The sequence below is a fragment of the Abramis brama genome (assembly GCF_963993115.1).
Source record: "Abramis brama genome assembly, chromosome: 19".
NCBI classification, from domain to species: domain Eukaryota; kingdom Metazoa; phylum Chordata; class Actinopteri; order Cypriniformes; family Leuciscidae; genus Abramis; species Abramis brama.
Genome location: NC_139981.1, coordinates 11657804 through 11679805, shown reverse-complemented (window position 1 = coordinate 11679805; position 22002 = coordinate 11657804). Strand labels below are relative to the sequence as shown.

At 36.4% G+C, this 22002-nt stretch overlaps 1 protein-coding gene across 2 annotated transcripts in view; it reads right to left on the bottom strand.

Annotated features, from left to right (window-relative positions):
- Nucleotides 1-22002, bottom strand: part of nrg3a (neuregulin 3a) — a 321197-nt gene that overhangs the window by 44340 nt on the left and 254855 nt on the right. For both annotated transcript variants that reach the window (XM_084093547.1, XM_084093546.1), the window contains exon 3: nt 9572-9645. In XM_084093547.1, coding sequence (XP_083949673.1) covers nt 9572-9645 — 74 coding nt within the window. The remainder of the gene's footprint in view (nt 1-9571; nt 9646-22002) is intronic.

Sequence of the window (22002 nt, the reverse complement as noted above, 5' to 3'; positions counted from 1 at the left end):
CTGAGAAAACGCATGAAGTGGCCAGGTGTAAACAGCCCCCATGACAAAAACATACGCACGAAAGCCGAAAACAAACGCTGGTTGGCCTCTCACGTCCATAGACAGTATATAAACGCTCATGTCCAAATTTGAGGAAGTGGTGGGGGAAGTGACGTATGCCGTAAAGCAGTCGAACTTTGTAGTTCTTTTTGTGCTCGGGTTACTACCCGAACCCCGAAGTTACGTAGTGCCAGTAAAAGCGATACAGACCCCGTCAGGCTATGGCAGACGTGTCATTCAACCTACTGTAAGTCGATGTACCATCACAAGGGTCTTGGAAATATATTATGAAGGTTGAAAAGATACATAGTGTTCCTTTAAGCCAACGTGCAAACTATCGCAAATCAAAGTGAAAGTAAGTCGCAGACGCTTAACACACAATCATCATCATTAAAAGTAAAGAAACGAAATGATCTTACCAGGGCTGTTGCCGCTCTCTCTTATTGCGATCTTTGATTTTGAAATTTTAGCTGATGATCAATAAAATGCAGCTCAGATCTGTTGCTTTCGGTGACGTGCACTCTATTAAATCTGCATATAGCGGGAATTGAAGATCGGATTTATATCCGCAAAAAAACCCCACACATTTGTATATGTAACCAGGTGTAAATGGAATCGTTTTGATAAATCAGATTGCAATCCGATCTGAGAAAACGCATGAAGTGGCCTGGTGTAAACAGCCCCTATGGAAAGCAATAGGCCAGATTTAAAATAGAGGGTATCTAGTTCTACGCTACGATACTCTCAAAAGCCTTGACCACAAGTTTGTCCACAGAACTATGAGTTATATACAACAAACAGGCAATGCAAGTTGTACTCCAGTGTGAGCAAACAAAGTTTGTTCAAGTACAGCTTGTTCAAACTAATCCCTGTAGGGTATGTCTCTGACAGAAGTGTTTGAGCGAGGATATTAGATGCTCTCAGTGTCTTCAAATGCAATAGAATGAGCCAGTAAGATATAAATTTTCATCACAACCATTTAAGCCATACGAGCATAACATCTTCTGCTGAAGCGCTACCGTGACCTTTAATCTCACTTCGTGGTCAGTATTATCATCAGTTTAAGCAGAAACAAAGATACACTTGCCATAACAGCTGCCATTACAAGTGTAATGGCAAAGTTTGTCCAGTATTCTGAGGTGGAAATGATCATTGGATACGCTGAAACAGCTGATAGACAGACCCAGCAGGATAGAACCAATTACTGTCCTATTCTCCTCCCTTCCCTTCTGTCTTTACTTTCCTTTGCTATTCATGTTACATCAGAGTTACAAAAGTCTTTTATGAACTGCCAGACAGACTGTACCTGTCAGCACTATCTCAGCTCCCCATTGTTTGTCACTGTAAGGATGATGCAGTGTTCCTCCCAGGGCATTATGGTTAATAACTCTGAAGTGCTCGTGGCTTGCGAATACAGGTGAGGAGAGGATGCCTACAAGGCTGATTGACAGACTAAGGGATGCTGGGGAGATTGAAAGGCTTAGGAAGAATTATTAAAGGAGAGCCTCATAAAGTTTAGACACTAAGGAGGCTAAGGGACTGACAGAGCCCAGCACTGTGAAATGAGAAGAGGATGTCTGCCAGTACCAAGAGATCTGAAAAGACGCAGACGTGTGTGAAACCGCGAACAGATGAGATGAGACAAGATGAGAGTGTCAGTTGCAAAGTGAACTTGATATTTTAAACTTTTTGTGATAGTTTCAATCAATTCAATGATTCATCATACAATTCTGGATTGAGCCACAACATTTAATATAGGCTACATAACTGATAATAATTAAACAGTCAGGCAGAAAGGCAGAATGAGCTTTAACATCTTAAAGGCAACAAACAAATACAATGTTCGGTGTCATTAATTCTTTATTTTAAATGGAATACTTATTTACACAAATCACAATCATGGGACATAACAACATGCTCGAAAGTAGATCACTCTCATGCAAAGCCACAGAAGACATTCACCGACTGACAATGATGATTATGAATGGGAAAAATATAAGTCCATTTGATACCGAATCGAATCCCAAGGTATCTAAAGATTTCTACCTCTAATAGCAAGTGGGTGACATTTCCTGATGATTACAGAGAAATTATATCGACTCATTTACATAATCTGCTACACAGAGAATTGAGAGTGAACATGATGCCACTGTCTTTGATAAGTAATCATGCATGTGACTTGCCCTTTAAATGAAAAGTTACAAAAGGCCAATAACACTGTCATCTAGAGAGGCTGAAATGACAAGAAGCTCTTTTAGCCAAAATCATTCAAATATAAGGAGCCCAAAGGCTGTGAGAACCCACTTTAATCAGCAAGTCTGACAATTACTTACCCCCTCTCACCTGCTGCCTCTGGCAGAGCCATCATCACAAAGAGACTGCTAATAACCACTGGCTCACTTTTCAGTAAACAGACATTGTGATCAGCAGGGAATCCGGGCAACCAAAATGAGGGATCTGGTCTTGTAAAGCTTTGAAATTAGAAGGAGGCTCTCAAAGTAACAATAACAAACAGATAACTCCACAAATAAACAGCAGGTCCCTTCAGAGACGCGTGAAATTGAGAGCTAATAGGTCGCTGTCAATCAAGCAGAATAGAAATGTACACAGCACAAAGTGGTGATGTGTATTAAACCCTGAGTGCATAAATCATGTCGTACATGATTGCTGTAAATCAAATGCATTGAGCACTCCTGACATTCGCCTGAATTGATGCCAGATGGATGCTAAATTGAGTTATCAAAGGAAAATGCAAAAAGATGACCGTCTTCAGGCAGGTAGCTAATAGAAGCTCAACATGTTAAGAATTAGCTTCCCTAAATGCATTTTATTTTCAGCCAAAGTACGTAAAGAAGAAAAATAGCCTTTGTAACCCTGCCTACATGGCAGGTTTCCAAGGATACCGTAACGTAGAGAACACTGTGACAATTTGCAGTAGAATTACGTATTCTTCATTATGAGGCGTGCTGTCAAAATCTATATCTCGTTGTAAATGACCCATCCGGAAGCATTACCTCAGACCTGGATAAACATTTTACAAATGTGAACAAGCAGAATTGCACTGGGTCTCAACAGATGAATTGCAGCAATCAATATCAAATGTTCCTCTATGTTTGTGCTTTACTTACCCAAGTGGTAACGTAAAGGCTCTAGAGATTGCAATCCATTCGCGTGTCACCCCAACGATGCTACAATTGCCTCCTTGCCTAGCTTGTGTGATGATGAAAGGGAAAACAGACACCCGATCAAATCACATGCGCTTTTTGTTCTGACAAAGTCAAACGATGAGGCGTCAGAGACAAATATTTATGTAAGACTTTAATAACATTTTGAAACCCTCAGTACGTCAAAGTGCAAAAGTCTTGAAGGGGAAAGATTATTTTAAAGTTCTTTTCTAAGCCAGAGGAGTATCATTACACAGTATCAGTACAGCTCTGAGCACAAACATAACGCTTGACTAAAACTAGTTGACATTTCAGTCAGATTAAAATTTACTTAAATGATCAATTATTATATTTAAATGATATTTTTGTCAAAAGGCAGAAACTAACACATTTAATGTGTGGCAATTGTTCAGAAACAAAGATCATTGAGAAGGGTGAAAGGATAAAAACAAGGTTATTGTGTCTGCTCTCGTGTTTTTTTATCACTTTAAATGCAACTGATGGCTCTCATGCACATTCACTTAAAATCACTGATGTTTTAAGAGAAAACCCTTCATCCTGTCCTATCACCTGTGAAGGGGAGAAAGGTATATGTGCCTTTATAGTGTACAAGTCTCTTTACATCAAAAGGATCAAGAACTGATAGAAGATCAAGATACATCAAGATAGTTATCTTAGTTTAACTTTAACTACAGCAAAAAATAATCCGTTCCATATAGAGGAGATTTTTATCTTGTAGACTCAACACAATGAAAAAATCATATTCAGAGACTGCAGTGCATTTCAAATAGCGTGTCTGGCGTTGTCTTCCCAATGGAAAACTGGGGTATTTTTTTTAGCCTATAATAATAAACGTGAATCCAATGTGTAGGCCTACTAGCAACTTTATTAGCAGCGTCCTCTAACATCGCGCCTAAAAACAACTGAGAAAGTCTGAACACAAACAAAATGCCCCCAAAAGAAAAAAATCTCTGTTTTCGGTGCTGATGCGATGTAAGGGTGGCGCTGCTGCCAATAAAGCACCTAAAAGCTGTCACAACGAACCGGCAAAATTAATGATTATGAATATGTAAAATATAGCAGGAGACATTTTAATTGTTTACTAATAAACCAGTTTTTTGTTTTATGTCTGTGTCGGCTGGAAAGATGCTGACTCGCGATCTTCGCAGTAGTGAACGCGCCAGAGAGAAATGCACATTTCATACGGATTACATAAGAGAGAAGTCTGTTTTCTTTCGTTTTGAATTGTTCTGTTTAAAAGTAGACATTTCAAGCTTTATATATATGTCTCAGGTCTGTGAGGCAAGTAGGCTACGCTGAGTTTCGGTTCATTTATGAGACAAGCTCCAGTTTCGCCGGCGCCTTCGTGTCGTGATTATCTATTTTCTAATATATTCAGTTCTAATTTATTAAATCCAGACAATTGGTTGATGAAACATTGATTAAAATGAAGATACAATTAATACAAAACAAAATTAAATTTAAAGACAGGCTTTGTGCTTTCTGCTTGAGGTCTCTGTGTAAGTTTTATAAAGCAGTCTTTTAGTGCCGCTTTCAGAGCGCTCACGTACGTAACGGAGAACTGTCCAGTCTGTAACATTTTTTTTTTTTTGTGAAATAAATTTCTAAATAAATGCGACTTATAGTCCAGTGCGACTTAGGTTAGGCATATGTGTTTTTTCTTCTTCATGGCGCATTTTTTGACTGTTGCGATTTATTCTCCGGAGCGACTTATTAATAGTAGGCTACACCTGTATGACTTCTCATTTTCCTTTTTGAAGTACTTTTTGAACTCCATTATTGAGCTGAGTTTTGACTGAAAATAGTCTACTGTTGATGACTGTGCAAGACAGATGGATTCAGGGTCAGGCTTGACTGAGCATGCTTCAGACTCGTGGTGTGAGTGGAGCGAAACTGGAGCGGGAAATAGGGCGACGCTCCGTCCTTTTGAAATTGCCGCTCTGTGCTCTGTCCAAGATCCGCCCGCTCGCGCTCCCCGCTCGCTCCCGCTCCACTCCGCTCACAAGCTCTGCTTTATACATGGATCTTGGACAGGGCCAGGGCACACAGGCCACTGTGGCCGTACAATGATTTTTTTTTCACGGGGCATGAAGGCCAAAGTGTAGGGCAACGGCGGCCATGGCCGCGGTATAATTCCCACCCTGCTTCCCATTAAAAAATAAATAAATAAAGTATTTTGAATCTTTCATAATTCACTCTGAGTGCAGCCTTGCCTTTCAAATGTTTGGCTCTGGCTGCTTGATCTTCATGCAATCCAGAAACTGATTATAATAATTCAGCATATTTGTTCTTCTTGACCCTGGGTCAGGTGCTTTGATTAATATATACACTACTTGTCAAAAGTTTTACATCGGTAAGATTTTTTATGTTTTTAAAAGAAGTCTCTTCTGCTCACCAAGGCTGCATTTATTTGATAAAAAACAATAAATAAATAAAAAACAGTAATATTGTGAAATATTATGACAATTTAAAATGACTGTTTTCTATTTTATATATTTTAAAATGTGATTTATTCCTCAGATGAAAGCTGAATTTTCAGCATCATTACTCCAGTCTTCAGTGTCACATGATCCTTCAGAAATCATTCTAATATGCTGATTTTATGCTCAAAAAACATTCATTATTATTTTCAATGTTGAAAATAGTTGTGTACAATTTTTTTTTCAAAATTCTTTGATGAATAGAAAGTTCAAAAGAACAGCATTTATTTAAAATAGAATATTTTCTAACATTATAAATGTCTTTACTGTAACTTTTGATCAGTTTTACTCATCCTTGATGAATAAAAGTATTGATTTATTTTATTTCTTTCCCCAAAAAATAAAATTTAAATTCTTACTGACCCCAAACTTTTGAAGGGTAGTGTTTAATGTTACAAAAGCTTTCCATTTCAGATAAATGCTGTTCTTTTGAACTTTCTACTCATCATAGCATCATGAAATAAAAATGTAAAAAACTGTTTTCAACATTGATAATAATCATAAATGTTTCTTGAGCATCAAATCATCATATTAGAATGATTTCTGAAGGATCATGTGACACTGAAGACTGGAGTAATGATGCTGAAAATTCAGCTTTGATCACAGGAATAAATTACACTTTACTACAGTATATATTCACATAGAAAACAGTTGTTTTAAATTGTAATAATATTTCACAATATGACTGTTTTTGTTTGTATTTTTAATCAAATAAATGCAGCCTTGGTGAGCAGAAGATACTTCTTTTAAAAATAAAAAATCTTACCGATCTAAAACTTTTGACCGGTATATATATATAAAACACTGTGATACATGGGATGGTTGGATATAAGCAAAAGTCAGAAGAATGCAGATGGAAGAAGAGTGCATCTAACTTGACCTTATCTTACACCGCAAAGATACCAGGAAAGGATAGGACATAAATCTAATATGACAAACTAAAAAATGAATAAATTTGCAATATCAAAAACATACTGCTTTCAAACCCTCTGGCTACTGTATCTTGCCCTTTAGGTCTTTATTTCATTATAAATCCATTTCCTGTTCTATTTTACAAACTGAGTGATGAACTGAAATTCTGTTCTCTAGTAAAAAACCACAAGCCACAGATTTTGTCAAGCTTAACTTGAATTTAACCCAGAATATGGTCATGATGACCTTTGAAATGAGGTCAAAATGCAATTGAGTAAAAGTATTCACTTTCAATAGTATATATATATATATATATATATATATATATATATATATATATATATATATATATGTGACCCTGGATCACAAAACCAGTCATAAGTCGCACGGGTATATTTGTGGCAATAGCCAACAATACAGTGTATGTGTCAAAATTATTGATTTTTCTTTTATGCCAAAAATCATTAGGATATTAAGTAAAGATCATGTTCCATGAAGATATTTTGTACATTTCCTACCGTAAATATATAAAACATTTATTTTTGTGAGTGAATGCAGCGAATCGTGAACATAAATGTAGAACTTTAAAGGCGATTTTCTCAATGTTTCGATTTTTTTGCACCCTCAGATTCCAGATTTTCAAATAATTGTATCTCGGCCAAATATTGTCCAATCATAACAAACCATACATCAATGGAAAGCTCATTTATTCAGCATGTATAAATCTCTATTTCAAAAAATGGACCCATGTGACTGGTTTTGTGGTCCAGGGTCACATATATATAAATGATGACAAAATTTATTTTGTACTGTAACGGTTGTAATTTTACCATTGAAGATTATCAGACAGAGGTTGGAGGGACAGAGACACATTGGAAAGGAAATAAGGTCGAGAGATGTGTGATGAAAGCCATGCCCGTCTAACTCAAGGACAAAGTGACCCTGGATGTCCCTGTCCTCTGTGAATGTTGCTTTTAAGAGCGGCGGTGAGACTTTGGCTGTGTGTGCCTGTCCTGTCAGTGAACCCATTACTGGCATCTCAAACTTTAAACACTGAAAGCTGGTATACTTTTTTTCTGATGGAGATCATGTGAATCAAAACAGGCAGGAGTGCCATCTAAACAGAAGGGATACCAGTGAGATTACAGAAATTTTAGAGGCGTAAAAGCACAGTATCATACAGTATATTTGTGACCTTTATGTAGAGGGTCACATGTATAATCAATGTGTTGTGTAGTTGCGCAACATAAAATATGTGTGTGGCTTTTATTCCACAATAGCCATTTGACAGGGTGCTAAATTCTCCTCCAACAGAGCTATTATTGTCTGAATTGAGTGGTAAGCTCATTATTCACAATTTGCTGTTGTGACATGTCTGAAATTGGTTACTCTGCTGTGCTTAATTCTATTTTTCGTATGTCCAATAGGTGGCTCCTTGTCTTGTGCCAAAAGTGATAAGTGGCTAAGGCTTGGCAAACTTATAGTGCAAATCTGTGCCAAACTTCATGAGGGTGCCATTCAGAAGATTATAGTCTTGTTCATTGACCTTCAAGTGAACTCCTAGAAGAAACAGAAACAGACCAGAACAAAATGCTATGCTTATGAACAATGCCGTATCAGGCCATGGGAGGACTTCATTGGGTGTGCACCCCCCACCCAAAAAACGTGTATTATTCACAAAACATCCACAATCTTGTTTAAAAGGGCTGCAACATAAATATTTAAATCAAGTCATTGTCATTCTTTTCAACACAAACTTGCTTCCTTTGTACTGTATGTGAATTAGGTTTTTGGAATTGGATTGCAGTGGTGTTGTGATGATGTATAGTTCTAGTAAAGTATGTCAGTGATTGTCTGCTGCATCTTCCACATCCTCAAAATCGGGTCTACAAAGATGAGGAATTGTCCCATGCAGATTTTCTGGGCATATTTGCACTGTTCATCCCTTTAGTGAATTGGCAGCTAAAAGAAATGCAGAAAGCCCATGCAATGTGCTATAATATGTCAATGGGTGCAATCCATTCTTAGAGTAATCTCACCTTTCTGTTTTCACACTGTGTTTACATGGAGAACATGTAGTGTTGTACTATCTACCTATCTATTATAAACTCAATTTCTGATAAAAAACATAAGACTGATTTGAAATAAAGTTAAAATCAATCAATCAATCAATCAATCAATCAATCAATCAATCAATCAATCAATCAATCAATCAATCAATCAATCAATCAATCAATCCATCAAATCCATCCATCCATCCATCCATCCATCCATCCATTCATCCATTCATCCATCCATAATATATATATATAAATAATCATGTGATATGTGGGAATAGTTTTCTGTAATGGGTAGGTTTAGGGTTAGGGGGATACAATAGTTCATACAGTATAAAATAATTACGTCTATGGAAAGCCCCCATAAAACATGAACATGGAAACCCTGTGTGTGTGAGAGAGCGTGATTATGAGGGGTTCTGTTTGTCGACCCTCTCATACAGATCTATCAGTGGCATTCAAGTTTGGTAGAAGCGTGTGAATATACGGCCATTAGCTGAGTGGGTGGGAAAATCTAGATATCTGTTCCTGTCAGAAAAATATGAAAATGTTATGACACTTTGGTAATGACAAGGTTTCTATGACAACAGTGTCTGTAAGACTGCAAACTGCAAAGCCTTGTTGTTATTGGCAAATGAATGCATAAATGCATTATGGTCCACAGAGGTTAAGCATTCATTTGGGTTAGAAGCTGAAAGTTATACAGCCATTTCTCTCTATTCATATCAGTGACCCTGTACATTCATTTCAAAACAATTATACAACGTAATGTATTATACAAAGGGTTGTATAATACATATCCATGTGGATTTCCTGTTAAATGTAGACATTGCAAAGTAAAAAAAAAAAAGTGTTTACATGAATCTGATTCATTAAAGCAAAATGCAAGAACACTCACTTGGGTCAGACAGGATGGAATCAGTCTTGGGCAGGAACTGGTCACAGCGAATGCCCTGGAAACCCTCTTTACATCTGATTTGGAAAAAAAGAAAACCACAGTTAGTAAAAAGTGATTTAACAGAATTGTTATCTAAAGCAATGTATTTTAGGGACAGTTTCCATGGGGTTAAGAGCCGTGCTTGGCTTGTTCCTTGTCAGGATAAAAGCAGCAACCTTTTGGCGTCACTATTGAAACAAGTGAGTATTTTAACATTTAACATTTTTATGTAATTATTGCATTATTACAATTTTTATTAGTTTTAGTTGTAGTTAACAATAACAACATTGCTTACAATGGAAGTGAATGAGGACAATCCAGTCCTCATTCACTTCCATTGTAAGCAATGTTGTTATTGTTAACTACAACTAAAACTAATAAAAATGGTATTTGTTATTTGAATTAAAGCTGAAATAAACTAAAACAAATGTTAGATAAAAAAATAATAAACTACTAATAAATAAGTTAAAGGAAGTTGAAATACTAAAATGACTGAAATGAAATAAAATAAAAAGCTAAATAGAAATAATTCAATAAAATGAAAACTGAAAAAAAAAACTAATTAAAAATATTAATAAACTAATTAAAATATTAATACATTTTATGATCAGATTTGAATTATATCAAAATAACACTGGTTGCAAAACTTTATTGTAATCCAGATTTGAGGAAATTCTTTTTTTGTGGTTAATACCATTGTTGTTTGCGCTTAACTTGTATTGAACTTGAAATATTCTTTTAAACCACTAAGTCACCCCACCACTCTAATTAAACTATAAAACACCTAGACATAGATAAGCCAATCACAGTGAAAAATGTTCAAGGGTTTTCGGGAAATCAGATGGGAGATCCAGACGTGCCATGTCACGCATCAGTTGCAGATGGCTGTAGATTGATTTGGAAATACATGGGCACAGTGAGTTTGCAGATTTTCTATTTCAACAAAGCCCTGACTGCTCAAATAAGTCTTCTCAGTGTTCACTAAATATGGAAATGAAATGCTTGTCTTTTATATATGAAATATGCATGCCATGTCCCTCCCAGCCAAGCTGTTAGCTCTCTCTCTCCAGCTCTCTTGTTCATGTAACTGCCCATGTGTTTCTCGCTCTTCCTCTCTCTCTCTCCATCCTGTCATCATTTTATCCTCATTTTTCCCTCACTTCTTGACTTTTCAAAGACACTGGAGGCTAATCCTGCTTTCAGCTGGTTGAGCCAGGAGAGCAATGTGACAAAGAAAAATGTCCCTGGCTCTAAATGGCACAAACAGAGCATATGCATATGCCATGCGCACAAGCCTCAACAGATAACATAAGCCTTTGTTGGCTATACAGCACATTTCATCCTTTTACAGAGGATCAAGTACTCAATTTAATGCTGCATATTGCTTATACTGTATGTTCCCAAGTTCCCAACTGAAACAATACATTTTAAAAGACAACATAAATAAAGATAACGCCTTTGGGTGGCTCAGCAGCTTTCTCTTTGTATTTTGTGAGGCTTCTAAAAAAGAATCAGCACGAATACTAATAACAAGAACATCTTAGGTGTTTTCACACCTGTAGATTGTTTGCTTTATTCCAAAACAGGGACTTAAATTGTAATATTTATAGCAAGAATAAAGGCTTCATCAGGACAGCTTTCTTGCAATGCATCTCATGTTTCAGAGAAGAGCAATGGAAATAGGTGCTCTTTGATTTTCAACTGGGATAATAAGTAATGTAGTCACCCAGAGAATCAGACACTGCTGATTTTTACGTAACATATTTCCCAATATGAATTATGATACTGCTTGGTTTGTCGGTCCGTTGGTTCAAACTGCTTTTTTTATTACATGAACTGCTCCAGAGTTCGTTTTCAATATGGCCGATACCACCTCGTTCAGGTAATCTTAGGCCGATTTCTTTGGTGTGAATCCGAGCATTACTGCTGTATTCACTTATGAAGAAACAATCCAAACTAAGAGAAAAAAACATGCCAGGTACCGGAAAAAATAAATCATCCAAACGAGGAAGGTATGAAAAAGCCCTTCGACAGAATATTGCCAATCTCTTCGTCTGTTTTCTCTCCGCCATTGACAACAGTTCCAAATGAAGCCATAGTAGACACTTTGCAACACAAACAGTAGTACTTAGCGGTGTTTTATCCCAGCCCGTTCTCATCCCAAGGCGTCATATACTGACGCTTTAATTTCGTCTACATTCGACGCACATGGCACCCTTTAGCGTCAATATGAGACGCAGATAAATATGGGCCAGAAGGCGCCTCTTAGCGGTCTAACCCTAACCCTACCCCAGACCTAAACCTACCCATAATCTGCGTCTCATATTGATGCTAAAGGGTGCCATGTGCGTCGAATGTAGACAAAATTTCAAAAGCGTCAGTATATGACGCTCTAGGATGAGAATGCGTTGTTTATCCTTGATTGAATCAGTGTGTTGAATGAATCAGCTGAATGAAAACTGAATTATTCACTCATAAAGACAGCCACTTGTATTGTTCCAGAATTAATCAGTGTTGTGAATGAATCGGTTGAATAAATGATTCAATTACTCATAAAGACAGGCACTGATCACCACCTACTGGTGTAACAATGTAACCTGCAGGATTAATCCCCACAGACATGACCGTCTGTCAGGATACTTGCACACACAGAAGTCCCAGTCCTGGCTGATCGCCCAATCTAACTAACTTGAATACTTCACGACATTTCCCAAGCCATGAATTCTCTAAGTTAATTATTTTCAGTGTAACTGTCTTTCTTTTTGTCGTGTACAAATTAAGCATTGTTACAAATAATGTGTTTCTGTGTTCATGGAGCAGACTTTCATTCTGTATCGTTCTGATTTTTTCCTTCTGATTACCAGAAGTAAAACAGAAAACTGATGAAACTGAATAATTCTGAATACATTTGAATAATTGTCTTTTCCCAGTCAAAACTGTAAATCTTAAGCATACCAGCAAAAAATAAGCACTGCCTCATTAAAACACAAGCAGAACAATTTTCTATGTGAATTGTCTATAAAAACCAATCTTACATAAACTGTCAACATGCCAATTAACATAGGCATGATTTTCCAAATGATTTACAGAGAAATTTGTTCTGCTCATGTTTCCTATTACTAAAAACAGTCATAGAATTTTTACACCCTAGTCCAATCTGATGTTAACAATCATCATCCCTCACTCTATAGTGGAAATCTACATACGACTAATTGAATGTAACTGTCACAAACGTCACCGGTAAAGATTTTACACTAATTGCACACAAGGAGCTATATAGTCAGTAATCAAATCAGCAGTGCAAATGAGTGACTGTGCGCTTTACATAGGTCATGCCTGAAGTATCTGTGGTCAATTAATCACTCCCCAATTAATGTGTCCACAGGCAAGCAGAGCTGATAAAGATCTGTGAGATAAGACACTAGAACAGTACAAATTTACAGGAGGAGGATCATTAAAAAAGAGATCAAGTGCTATGGCAGCATTGTGAGGAACAGTCATTATGGGCACAGTATGAGCTGTGGCAATTGGCAAACAGTAGCAATTAAAATGTGGGGAGTGGATGGAAAGAGGTGGAGGTGTGGAACTGTGCCCAAGAGACCACATTTGGGCTGCTTCTCCCCTTTTATCTAGCCCAGCACAGACATTTTGTTCACAGGCTTGATTTATGTGTAAAGATGACACATGTTTAACGCAGTAGGAAGCTTCCTGTTGCTCAGCATACAGTTGAAGCGGAGGCCTTTCTTTCATGCAAAGCTTTTCTTTTCTCTTGTGCACATTGTCTTCCATGGCAGAGTGTTTCGTTTGTATTGTAACATGAAAAATTGAAATGCTTCTCGACAAAGCATGCCAATGTCTTTGAATTGACTAGGCTATGGTCAAACCTTTTATTTCTATTGTTCTGTTCTTTTTTCTTTATTCCATGAGGTCTTGTCATGTTACAGGACTCCCAGTGTGAAATCCTTTTTTACTGCATAATATAGGCCTATATGTCTTTGTCACTTTCATGCTCCTCCCAAACCTATAATTTTCCGTGGAAATTTTGCAATTGAATATTCATTAGTCTCTGAGACCTGCAAATGAAAATGTTAATATTTCTCAAGGATTCAGAATGTATTGAGTGTTGCACGGCTTTTAATTAGCACCACAGCCATTAATTAGCAGGAACAAATAAGGGAGGGGGACGGGATGCTGGAAGGAGGTGTAGATCATTCTAACTAAGCTTTACAGGCACAGATAAATATAAATACCAAACCTCCAGCTGTCAGATTCTTCCAGAATGTGAGAAGAACATGCACATTTAACTATGCACCGCTAATGATTAGGCTTCAGCATGTTTATCACAACCAGAGAACTATGTGAACCCATTTATGGAGTTTATAATTTCATAATGGGAAACGTAACAGACAACAGTACAGAAGCAACATGCATAAATACAAATTAAAGCAAACTGCTAGTTTATCATGAGAACCTTTAATTAAAATGAATGAGATCTGGAGTATGTTTCCATGCTACTCACATAGGCGTTTTGAGATTTAGATCAAGCTGCTGTGTTTGATCATGTTATGTTTACAGCTGTTCTGTTTCTATTTTATCCAAAGAGAGACAAATAACCTTAGTGCATATGGAAATTTTTTAAGATATTTTATTTGCTGCATAAGAAATTACTCCACAAATCATCCACACTGAAGTTCTATGAGCAACAGCAAGCATCAAAATGACCTGACCATAATACAATATATACAGTATTTTAATAAGTCTTTTTTTAGGTTACATTGTTATGCCAGAAACAAGTGATTCTTTATAAGCGAGTCATTTGAATCAGTTTCTCAACGGATTCGTTTAAACTCGCTAATTCATTCAGAAACGAAACTGAGCTAGTCACTGAATTATTCAACCGATTGCCGAAAAATGTTGATTCAGTCAGGAACAAAACAAGGAACAGTCTTTATGAGTGAGTCAGTGAATCATGCCCTTGACCGATTCATTTGGGAAAATGTCAACATTACCGTGTGTTGCTCGGGGAAGTGTGGAATTGGATGCTGCTGTTGCTTTGTTGAAGTTATATTAAAAACTTAGCTTTAAAACACATATTTCCAAAATATCTGGAAATACTGCTTCTAAAAGGAAATTTTCTTAATATTACTGGTGTATAAAAGCAATTTCACACTAGCAATCACACTGTTTTTCTTGAATATCAGCATGGTTGTGATTATCTGAAGCACTCCGGCAATAGAAACTCATAGGCCATAGCAGCAAATTAGACTAAGCTTTGTGTATATGTCTTAATTGACAATATTTGAAGAGTTTGAATTATAGAACAGACACCTAATTAAAAGAGGCAGAAAGTGAGGTAGTGTTTGTTCAAAGTACGAAGTGGCTTATGTACCAAACTTTTAAAAGCACTGGGAGGGCATTGATTTACATTGAAGATTTGACATTTGAGAGAGCCAATTTCCTGGCACTCAAACAAAGCAGAAACTATGGATTTCCCTCTTGTAACCTTTGACCATTTTGTACATGATCATACCTGTGGCCAATTTCAACACGCACTCAAAAAGATGCAATCGATTTGCAGTGAAAATATATTTAAAGTGCCAAACCATTCCCCAGGCCCCAAAATTTTACTCAAGCAAAGACCTATGGACATCACAACAACTTGTTCTGTTTAAACTATCATTATCACAGATCCCCATTGCATCATCCAATGAGCCTGACAGTGCAGTAGTGAAGTATCCATTATCGTTAGCACAGAGGCTAGCATTCACCTGCTGTGATCTGCTGAATTGAGTGAAGAGAACTGTGAGAGGGTGCAGGTACTCTGAAGTGCTCTCAGAGAGCCATTTTCTCTGTAGTTGGTCAACCTGGCAGTATAATGTAGACAAGAGTGTGACTCTAAGAACATCTCAGGCTTCTCTGTCACTGGCCTTTCTCTGTGTGGTTAACATGAATGAGAGAAAAATGAATAGGTCAGTTTTTTGTGTGTGCCTAGACTGTGTAGAGTTTTTAAAATTGGTAGCATGAAACCCAGAAAAAGTTTATATTAATATGCTTTTCTTTTTTTAATATATTTGACTTTGTGCTATCAGATTATAAGTATTAGAATATTGACTTACATACCTCAGTGTAAATGGGCTTTTATTAAGCAATTGACTTATGATAATACAATATTTGCTATTCAATTTCTGTGTAAAATGATTATCCCTCTCCATATTATTCAGCCTTTTTTTTTTTTTTTTTTTTTTTTTTGTCTTGACTGCCTCGGTTCAGCAATAACTTTGTCTCTGAGATGATTGAATAGCACTTATTATCATTGCCAAGAGAGGGTCTGATTTCATGTTGGCTGTCTAGTTTCAGACGCTGGCATATGCACTATCCTCCGTTGATGAAAGTTAGAGGATAACAGGAAAAAAGCAGAAAGTAATTAAGATCCATTATATGTGTTGAAGAACTGATACATAACGTGATTTGGGGAAATGGGTCCCCTTTTTAACCCAGGATCACTGGAAATATATGTCTGTGGCGACATTTCAGCAAAATAAAATTAAGTTGCTTCTTAAATTAAATTGTAATAATGCTTCCTAAGTAAATTGTTCAGTGAGTAGCGCCAAAAGCGAGATCTGTTTTATCTAAAACAGATGAATGATAGTCTGTCAACATTTTATTATATTGGTTGTTGTACATTTTATGGTAGTTGGTAAATGAAATGTCTGGTGGAAAATAACGTACTGTACCACCAACACTAAACCACACCTTAAACTAACCGATAACGTTAAAAAAAGCAAAAGTGAGATAAATACACACTTTTATCATGACTCGTGTTTCAATGCTGAACTACTGTAGGTGAGCTACTGAGCCAGTTAGAAATCCAGCTGGTGATGTGATGCAATTGTCAATGTCAATGTATTAGTTTAAAAAAATCATGCACTATGGTAAGAGAGTTTGGAGGTCAAAACTTAGTGTTGTGCAAGGAACTGCGTGGAAATAAGTCTTTATTATTCAATAATATGTCCCTGTAATTATAAGTTGTTTATTGAATGCGTAAAAATTAAGAACATGCACAGTCCCAAGACCTTTACTAGCAACTATCATTGAATAGCTAGTAATGCTGTCTTGCCTTAAAGTCTATGTTATGTCAGTTATGAAATTAAACAAATGGAAACAAGAACGTCCAAACTGAACAAACGTGTATTCTATGACGAAGAATGTTTTAGTAACTCAGTATGCATTTTTAATAATGTTTAAATGGTGTAATATATGTGAATTTGATTATGTACTTATCCATTTCCTTGCGAATGGCATCAAGATTAATCTCTGGTGCCGTGCACTTGCCACGTGTGCCTGCCCACATACTGTTCTGATTGGCTGTTATTTTTGATTGATTTTGTCGCATTTTCTCGCGTCGCATCTGGTGTGGACAGACAAATTGCTTGTCGGTGGAATCTCGTTTAGTGTATGATGCCCAGTTTTTCTATGCAGTCATTTTCATAGTAGGCAAGTGTATGATGCCTAGTGTTTTAAAATCTGTACAGACTTTAAAAGTCACATAGTGTATTCCAGCCTTATGTGTGCTGCAAATAATTTGCATAGGCCTACACGATTGTGTGTCGACTTTGAGACCTCGCTGCTTCTTTTTTTTATCAGCCTGCATGGCCTCCTTAAATAATTTACATTCTGGTGTCAGCAAACCTGAAAATAAAAGATAGCTTGACTTGTCTCGAGTTCTTATGTTCACCTTCAGGTGAACCACCTCATTTCGAAAAACGAGAGGAGATGGATGGAAAGCTAATTCCTCTCTTTCCTTCCTGAAGAAGTGTAAGGGCCTCTTCTAGCAGCTTGACTGCCATGACAAGCTGTGCATGCACTCGTGTTTACGTTGCCATCAGCTTCAAGCCTGTGACAGGTGTTCTTTTAACTTTTAACATGCAATATCAGTGGCTGCCGGCAGATGTGAGGAGAGGCGAATAAAATGAGATGACTATTCCACAACATAAATCAAAGATCCAACAGTGGAATCCAACATACGATAGAAATGAAATCACTCATCTTGCCTTTTTAGCAGCTTTGCTCAAATCTACCCAGCCACAGCAACTTACTCTCTATTACAGCGTTAACACAAATAGCTAAATGCCATGACATACTGACATGAGGTTGTGACATGTTTCCTTTTTCTCTTTATTTGGTAACCATAGGGGATAAGCTCAAAGAAAGTTCTCTACAAACATAAAGCATGAAAGTAGGCACATGGTGAGTATCACACAAAATGACATATTTAAACGTTTTTTTTTCTTGAAAAAAAACAATTCTTGCCTTAAAATAGCTTGAATGTAACTACATCCTTGCTTCATTTAGTATACGCGGTTCTATGACTATGCAAATTAGCCCCGCCTCCACTCACACCAGCTCAGAGATCCGCACGTTGACGTGATTGGTTACAAGGTAGTATGTGATGTCAGAAACACCAGCGATTTCTAACTGCGTTTTGGAGACTGTTTTTGGTTCACTGCAGTTTTAAAGAGAAAATACTCAGCAATGGTGTTGATTTATGTATGTGCACATTGTTTGTCTTAAAGCGTATTAAAAACACCACATAGACATACATCGATATCATGTATGAGGAATATACATTTCGGTAAGTTGTACTGTATCTTTCAACAGTGTTCGTGTTTATTGGCTAGTAGAGATCTGTTCACGTCCCGCTAGCGATCTGTCACGTCACATTTACCAGCGCCAAAACGGTATTTATTGTTTGAATTTCATAATAAAATTGACAGAATCTGAGAGCTGAGATTTTTTTTTATAGCATAAGTAACCTGCTCTGTCTAGTCTGTCGGTTTGTGTTCTCTTTGCTTCGCGATTTTTCTGTGCGTGAGAAAATGGATGTGTGGCGTGAGAGAGTGTGAAAAGTCTCAATCGCGTGAGTGTTGGCAGCTCTGTAGATGCTGTATAAATTATTTCAATGTATACAGCATGCAGGGAGAAAAACAAGGCTGTTGAGGCCATAGTACATTCACTCCAACATGTCGCATAACCTGACCACAGCATGAGTTCTGAATAAAAGCAAGAGCTCAAGTCACCACAAGTGTGATATGACTGTTGAAACTCCCCTTCAAAATGAAGCACCAATGAAAGCTTGATAAGCAAAGCATTTAAATTCCCTGCTTATCACCTAGCCTCCTCCAGAGCATTCAATCACATTTATAACCAGACCTCTTATCTCTCTCTTTTTTTTAATATTGCTATCCGCTGGCATTCTTTATCAGATTAGATTTTTCTATTATTTATATTAAGTAGTGCCATGCAAAATACCACATCTATCAAACATTTTGTCAAGTGCATGTTATCAATCTGGATTTGTTGATTCTAATCTCAGGTGATGCTCAAAGAAGTCATGCTCGTTGGTAGTAATCTTAGTTTCAAGTCAATCATGTGTTGACCCTTAGTGTAATTGTTTGATCGATTTGATTCAAGTAGTCAGATCAGAATGACCAGCGCTATCTCACGACCAATTCGTACGAGTGAGTAAAAGGTGGCTAATTCGTACGAAATCGTACGAATTTGTACAATTTGTCTAAACCCCAGTGATGGGTAGGTGTAGGGGTGGGGTCAGGGGTAGGTCATTCGTAAGAATTCATACGTAAAATATGTACGATTTAGCAAAAATTGTATGAATTCGTACGAGTGACGTTGTATGAATTCGTACGAATTGCCGTGAGATCGTGTTGGAATGACCTAATGATCCAAATACAGGCCTCAATGATTAAAACAAATCAACATCAAAGGACATTTGCACAAACAAACAAACAAAAAAACCTATTTAAATGCTATTTTTATTAGTTCATCTTAAATATTAATGATGTTATTTTTTAAATGGGCCTACTGATTTGACAAATTTAAACATTCAGCCTCTTCCCAACATGCATTGGGTTGTAAATAATTAATTTGCTTGCCTTATTTGCCACTTTTATTTACACTGAGATTGTTGGTTATACACATTTAGTAACTCGTTGCTTTGTAATGTCAAGATTAAAATGCTCTCTCTCTCTCTCTCTCTCTCTCTCTCTCTCTCTCTCTCTCTCATGATGTATTTTATGCATTCAAGTATTCATATTATTTGGTCAATATTTTAAAACAAGCACTTTCCTTTCCAAGACACAATTATTATTAAACATTCAAGACAATAATAATCCACAATCATGTAAATTATATATATATATATATATATATATATATATAAATTCCCTAATGGACAACTGAGCCCAACATGGTTACTTCAAATGGGCGATCACTTCTACATTGGGCCAGGAAGAATGCCTTTTCAATGATGTGTGCAAATATACTTGAGTTGAACAGTTTCTCTCCTTTTATCTATTTTTTATTTTACTGTAATTATACATGCATACACAAATACTATACAAGAATAATTATGACTCAGTGTCAATAGCTGTTAAATGAAGCCTCAGCAGAACATTAAGTCAAGCAGTAGGAGAAATTAGCTTAAAATAGCTTGTATGCAACAGAACAGCATTGTGAAAAGAGTTTTAGTCATAACTATAGCCCAAATTGTGTATTATAAAAGAAAAGTTTTCAAACATGTTTAATATAGGAGGCATAAATCAAAATTCAAGTAAAGCAAAATAATCATCAAAAAAGTCATCAAAACCATCTCCCACAAAACATGACTTTATTACAAACATGAGTCATGTTTAAAAACAACAACAACAACAAAAAAAAAAAACACAATACAAGTAATAGAAAAAGCTAAGTTAATTTATTTTTTCTTGATTATTTATTTTATCAAAAATATATATAATTTTTCCATGTAGCTTTTTTCCAGGCTCACGCATTTAACCACTGGGGGAAAAAAGCTTTTCAAAAGTCTTGTTCTCAACTCCCAATCTAGGTAGAGTGAGGAAACTCATTAAGGTGACAGTGCAAACCAGAGAAAAGGGTGAAATAATTAGAACATCAGAAGAAGACACTTACACAGCTGCTCTAGCCTGCCTCGGGACTGGCTCTGTGGTTTCATATTAATTACAGGTGCTCAAACACACACACATAAATATACACTCCACTCACAAACATCTGAGGCACCTTGCTAAAAAAAGAACTGCAAATTCATGGTTTTTAGGGTTTCAAGTGAGGAGAGAGAGAGAGAGAGAGAGAGAGAGAGAGAGAGAGAGAGAGAGAGAGAGAGAGAGAGAGAGAGAGAGACGTCCTGGGAGAAGAGAAGAGTGGAAAATTAAAGCAGTCTGTGTTTCTTAAAAACATCACACAGGGCTCTTTCAAGAGGCATCAAGGTATTTTCCAAAACCATCATGGCCATTAATCCTTATTTTAAATTATAAACATTTTGTGAAGTAGCTTTTACATTTCAATGATATCAAAGTGTGACCTGTTTGTGAGGGCTGACTAGAAATTGTTTGGGAAGCTTTGCTTCATGAGCCTTGGTTTACACAGACAATTTCTGCAACCAAGCCAAATTCAATAAAGTCCAACTTACCATAATCAAGGTTTATTGTTTCATCATGCACTGTATACTACCATTCAAAAGTTTGGCTAAGATTTGGAAAATTTGTTGAAATAATTAGTTTTGAAAAAAGTTGCCAAGGCTGAATTTATTTGATCAAAAATACAGTGTAAACAGTCATATTGTGAAATATTATCACAATTTAAAAGACTTATTTCCTATTTTAATATATTTTAAAATGCAATGTATACCTGTAAAGGCAAAGCTGAATTTTCAGCAGCGATTTCTCCAGTCTTCAGTATCAAATGATCTTTCAGAATTCATTCAAATAAGTGGATTAAATGGTCAAAAAAACTTTTTTTTTTATTTGCAATGTTGTGCTGTAAAAAAATAAAAATAATAAAAAAAATAATATATATATATATATATATATATATATATATATATTGTGGTTTATTTTAGAAGCTGCATTTCACAAGGTGCAGTCCACATAACATACAAAAAAAGAACAAAGAAACAAAAAAACTAACTTAATACTATACTGGTGCTAAAAACAAAAGAAAAAATGCAATGAGCAGCAAAACTGGCACTTAACAATGCCTAGTGGCACATCCACAAAAACATCAGCATGTCTCACCTCAGACATGTTCAAGCGTTTGCACAGTATACACAGGATGCAACATTCCTTCCCAAACATGCTCAGACATATACATATTAAATATACAAGTTTCCGCCAAATACTAGTGGGACGAACCATTGTCATGGGGTGGAACCTTTCCCCATAACACTAATTTCCACAGCAAAACCTTGGCACATGAATAATATAACCAATGTTCGAGAACTCTTTTCTGACATGCAATAATCATAATACAAACATGCATAACATACCACAAATTCAAACATTTAACACCTCATAGCACTC